The sequence below is a fragment of the Embiotoca jacksoni genome, unplaced genomic scaffold, assembly GCF_022577435.1.
Source record: "Embiotoca jacksoni isolate LCO1_2020_lvr unplaced genomic scaffold, fEmbJac1.0.p SCAF_12, whole genome shotgun sequence".
In the NCBI taxonomy this organism is placed as follows: domain Eukaryota; kingdom Metazoa; phylum Chordata; class Actinopteri; family Embiotocidae; genus Embiotoca; species Embiotoca jacksoni.
This window is the reverse complement of record NW_027185252.1, coordinates 5,002,417-5,007,856: the sequence shown is the minus strand read 5'-3', so window position 1 is coordinate 5,007,856 and position 5,440 is coordinate 5,002,417. Positions and strand designations below refer to the sequence as shown.

The following is a 5,440-nucleotide window of genomic DNA, read 5'->3' as shown; positions in this document are numbered from 1 at the left end:
AGAATAATAATTAAATGCAAAGAGCACAATCTGCTTCCAGAAAGAGGGAAAGTACTGAAGCTGAAAATATGAGGAGCAGAGAAGATGTTGTTTTGGGTTTATTACACGAGCAGCTCGGGCAGCAGACTGAGTGGAGGGGGAGCTGAAGGTGTTGCGCGGCTGAAGCTGTTCAAACAAAGTGTCTTCTTTCAACGCCCGTTTCCAGCTCTGTTTTTTTTTTCCCCTCTCCGCCAAACACTACGGCACTTTTGTTCTCCTCAGCCGAGCACGGAGAGATAAGGTGTCATCACTTGAACATCAAGGTTCCCCGTTGGAAAAGCACGTATAAATTTCGCCCAGCTTTGCCTATAATGGCCACATGCCACATGCTTCAGCCTCTTGACGAGTGTTGTTTTTACAAAGTACTGGATTGAGTGTCGAGGTTTCTTTTCTCTCTCTCTCTCTCTCTCTCTCTCTCTCTCTCTCTCTCTCTCTCTCTCTCTCTCATACTGACATTTTAACATCGGCAATAATTACGTTGATGAACTTTGACCTTCAGTCATCACTTTAAAAATAGGTCAATTTCTAGGTATGAAAAAAATAAATTCAGAAAATCGCAAACTAGTTCTTTAAAACTCTGTAAAAGAAACAAAACAACAAAGACATAAAAACACAATTTATTGCCTAGTTTTTTTTTTGTTTTGTTTTGTTTTTTTTGGACTTTTCAGGTGAGCTCCTTTAGTCCAAATTCTTTCATTCTCATTTTTCTGCAAACTCCAAGAAAGCATCCGAGAAACAGCTTGTGGGAAATGTGGAGAAACAGATATCTTTCCTCTTAAATACTTCCCCTGCAGCATTTATGATCAGACGGTAGATAATCCCGGGATATCGCCCCGCGCGCGCAGGCAGACTGCCCACACGTTAAGGACAATATCCCCTTTCTTAGAGCGGGCCTACGTGTCAAAGGCTAAGAGCTCTTGATTTTAGGCAATGCTATACCTGACGTTATTATGGAGCTGGTGGCTCAGTCAGCAGCGCACGTTCAAAAGGCCAGAGGAAACAGTGATTTATGGAGTTGAACCAGCAGTTTACTACAGATTGAGTCAAAAATATATTCTCAAACTCCAAAAAGCCTCAATTAAATTGGCAAAGAAATCATTTGAAAATGCACACACATTATCCAGTGAGCAAACCTTCTGAAATTGTTTAAAGATTGACATTTTCCTGCAGCTGCTCTAAAAATGTCAAGTAAAGGAATATTTGTTCATGTAGCCTATAATTGATTTAAATATTTCATAAAATGTAACCAAACAGTTTAAAAAAAATAGGCTAGAAGATGAGGTGAGCCTCAGGAGACAAACAGGCCAGTAAACAAGCTGGTTGATGTCAACAATCATTCAGAATCAAAGAAATCCTCACTTTAAATCCATGTATTTCTCTTTCTTTTTATTGTAAAAGAGGGTATATGAAACTATACTTGAATCGTTTTACGTTTCATCATTTATCGCAAAGTTTACATGCAGTCTCTTTCCAAATGAAAATGTCAATAATAATATCATGAGATTAAGATATTCCATCCTATCACGGCTCTTATAAGACAGTTGAAAATATCATACCCCATCTGCCCACCCCAGGCCCCACCTCCCCTTCCCCTCCAAAAAAACAAACAAACAAACAAACAAAATAACTGCTTATGGCTCTCTTGGAAAACCCTATGTAAACAAAAAGGTACGGGGTACCTTTAACTTTGTGCCTATAAAGTCTGGTGATACTAAACCCCTAAAATAACAACGGTATAGTAACAAGAATTAAGACACTTTATTGTTATTGTTTTCAACAATATAACATGTTACGTTATTACATTCCGGTAAAATACTTTTTTCTTTTTCTTTCTTTTGTATATTTTTATTTTTTTTTACCTAAAACGATCCGCTTCAGCTTTTATCTGCACCACCACTGCAAAAATGATCCGTCTTAACAAGTCATAAAATCTGAAATATATTCATTTTTCAATTCTTTTTTTTCCTTAAGCGACTTAAAGAGAAAATGTGCCAGTGGGGGTGAGAAGATGGAAGCTGTCTGAGTAGCCTATATGTCGAAAGTTCTTAAGTGCTCTGCTCTCGATAAAAAAAAAAAATCTCCCAAACGAGCGGACGTTTCATTTGAGGATACGAGTCGGTAGGTTATTGTGCCCACTGGCATATTTTTCCCACTTGTTGAAAAAAGATTTTAAAGGTTGAATATGAGACTAAATGATTTGTTACGGTGGCTGTTTTCGCAGTGTTCCAGTCTTGCACCTTGCTGCAAGTGCTTGAAGCTTTGCTCGCGCCACCTCGTAAAATTACCTTTCCAAAAAAACATTTCTTTTTTTTGTAAAAATGGTGCTCTCTGTCCCCCTTCTGTGACGATTTTTTAAGAGCCAAGGTCCACTAGATTAGAAGACATAGGGTTCAGTATGGTGTCGTGGTGCAATGAGTGGTGATGAAGCACCGAGTCTGCACCGCTGGGTACCGGGATTGCGCTGGGTCCCGGCGGGGGCGCAAGGCCATGCAGGGAAGGTAAACCGGGGTTTGAGCCGAGGAGCATAGCCGGGCTCGGAGACGTATGATCCGGTGTCCCAGAAGGTGTTTTATCGTCGTCCGAGCTCCCCAATAGAGTTTTATTTCCATTCATGGAAGAAGTCAATGGGTTGTGACTATTGCCGTTGGAGTTCTCGTTGTTTTCTCTGCCAACAGAAAACAACATCACATATCAGTCTGGTGCGAGAGCAGACAAACTCTGGTATCTTTGTACAGTTGAAACATGAAAGAAGAAATGGACAGATTTTAATCTCGCTAAAATCGTGATTACACGGAATAAAATATACTAATTAAATACTTGTAAATAAATATTTTTTACAGTTGTAAAAACAACAATTATCATTATTGACAGACGCACGCAGCTCCCACACACACACACACACACACACACACACACACACACACACACACACACACACACACACACACACACACACACACACTGTGTACTTGGATATTAATTGGGTTGTGTCATATTTACAGCAGCCATAATAATCTCGTGAATGTAGAAATGCTTAGTTTAATTATTTATGAATGCTTCGAACACTAATGCATTCATGCGCACTTGTGCCACGACAAAAACAATTTGTAAGTCACAGAAATAATTAGAGGCTCAGTTCACTACAGTAGTGCACAGAGTTATACGGTGGTGTACAGTAGTAGTAAAGGCAATAAATCTAAAACTGAACCTGCCGGTGTGTTTAAAGTAAATTATTTCCACCAGAGTGACCCGAGGAGGAGCTCGAAATGAGCGGCCTGACGAGAGCATGTCCGCACGTCTGAATAAATGACAAGCCTAATCATTGTGAAACGTGTGCGTGCTGCATATGGCACAGTTCATGTGTTTGCAGTGAGGCTTTTCTCAGTGGGAAGACATGATTTACATGGAGCTTTCAGCCCGAATTAGTGGCCAGAGGGTGAAAGAAGACACCAACCCGAAGAACACCTGACTGGAAGACCTCTCCTAAAACCTCTCTTCACAGCTGCCTGTGTAATTTCCAAACTTTGAAATGTACAGACGACTCCTAATGAAATGTCAACTGGGCTGATACGAAGGCGAGACAGCCAGCCACATCAATTACACCGCAAAACATCTTTTAAAACGTGTTCTGAGATGTTTAGTTACATGCACTTATGTTCACTCCAGTGACTGGAGGGTTAACTGTACTTTTTCTGATCTTAATGTAAAAGTCAAATTTCAGGTTATAATAGGTGTGATTAGTAAAACATAAAAGTAGGGTAAATATAACTTTTATAACTTTGTAATTTACCTGACAAGTCTTTAATTTCCTGCTTTTTTAACTTTTACGTTTGCATACATAATTAAAAACAAGCAGAGGACGTGAGTTTACTAAACCTGAAGTAGGGAAAACTGACATCTTCTAACATAATTTGCCACTAACAAACAACAACTGGTGAAAAGGGCTGAGGCGATTAAATAAGAGCTGAATATCTCAATATGTTGTCAGTCCCAGATGTAGGTCAGCAAATTATTTTTGCTCGAGCACACAGAGTTAACAGTAGTTTATGACTCAGCAACATTTTAGTTTAAAATATGACTTCAGGCTACATTTTGCTTCACGTGATTAAAAAGTAGAAGTTCATCTACTGTCAGACATGTTTTGCCTTAGCTTTAAGAAGTAAAGATACTCCTACCTTTCCTTCGCCTCAGCTGCTCGGTCTCGCTGCCGTCGGTTTTTGAACCAGTTGCTGACCTGCGTGGTCGTGAGTCCCGTGGCCTCTGCCAGCTCTCTTTTCTCTCGTGGGGATGGATAAGGGTTGTGGGTGTACCACTCCCGCAGGACGCTCCTGCTCTTCTCCTTGAAGCAGTAGCTGGTCTCCTCTCCGTCCCAGATAGAGCGGGGTAAGGGGAACTTTCTCCGGACGCGGTACTTCCCCACGGCGCCGAGCGGGCGGCCTCTCAGCTTCTCCGCCTCGATGTAGTGCGCTTTGAGCCACAGCTGCTGCAGCTTCGGGTGGTTGTGCGGCGAAAACTGGTGGCTCTCCAGAATCTTGTAAAGCTCTCGGAAGTTCCCCCGGTGGAAGGCAACCACGGCTTTCGCTTTGAGGACGCTCTCGTTTTTGTGGAGGTGCTCGCACGCCGGGAGGGACCAGAGAAAGCGCCCGAGCCGCTCGATGTTCCCCCCTTGTTGGAGGACTTCGCAAACACACGCCACTTGTTCCTGCGTAAAACCAAACGTCGGAAGCATGGACATGGCGACAACGTAAACCAATACAGATTATATTGTGCCTTACTTCCACGTCTCTCCTCTCAGTCTCTCATTAAATCAAAACGCATTAAGTCCATAAGCGACAAAAGGTCCCCAAAAGAACTGCGTAAAAGTTTAAAGTGCCCGAGGTTAGGCAATATCCAACTGCGTATTGAGGAATAAAGTCAAGTCCATTCAGCCATGCAAAACCCCAGGCGACAATTCCTCATAAAGTTGTTGAGAAGGAGAGAAAGTTGCTCCTCCGTTCACCGTCCTCCTCCACCTTTTCTACACCGTTTCAACATAAACTACTCTCGGAGACCGGGCTCGCTGGCTTGTTTTAATAATATTATTCTAAACTGGCAAGACAAGCGATTATATGAACTCTGATTGGTCGGTTATCTGACCCGGGGATGGTGAGGATAAGACAATAGCCTTAGTCAAATTATTTGCCATGGTTACCCTGTCACTCAAAGTAACCTGATATGCTTTGAGGTGGCTCCCTGGCAAAGTCAATCCGATTGTTCCCTTCACGAGCAGCCCGCGTACCAATAGAAATATTGCTCAGTTTTTTTTCTTCTAAAACATTTTTTTTCTTCCCCTTCACTTTGACAGACACCTCGGGCAGCCAAAGAGCGCAGAGCTGTGGGGAGCGTGGAGTAAAGGAGCCGC

General features: G+C 42.2%; 1 protein-coding gene across 1 annotated transcript; it reads right to left on the bottom strand.

Moving 5' to 3' along the window:
* Positions 1 to 1,782: 1,782 nt before the first annotated feature.
* On the bottom strand, positions 1,783 to 5,159 carry six2a (SIX homeobox 2a). The gene is made up of 2 exons (XM_069144364.1): positions 4,215 to 5,159; positions 1,783 to 2,704 (listed from the first exon to the last, which is right to left on the bottom strand). The coding sequence occupies exons 1-2, from the start codon at positions 4,772 to 4,774 to the stop codon at positions 2,392 to 2,394; spliced, it is 873 nt and encodes a 290-aa protein (XP_069000465.1). The 5' UTR covers positions 4,775 to 5,159; the 3' UTR covers positions 1,783 to 2,391.
* Between the last annotated feature and the right edge of the window lie 281 nt (positions 5,160 to 5,440).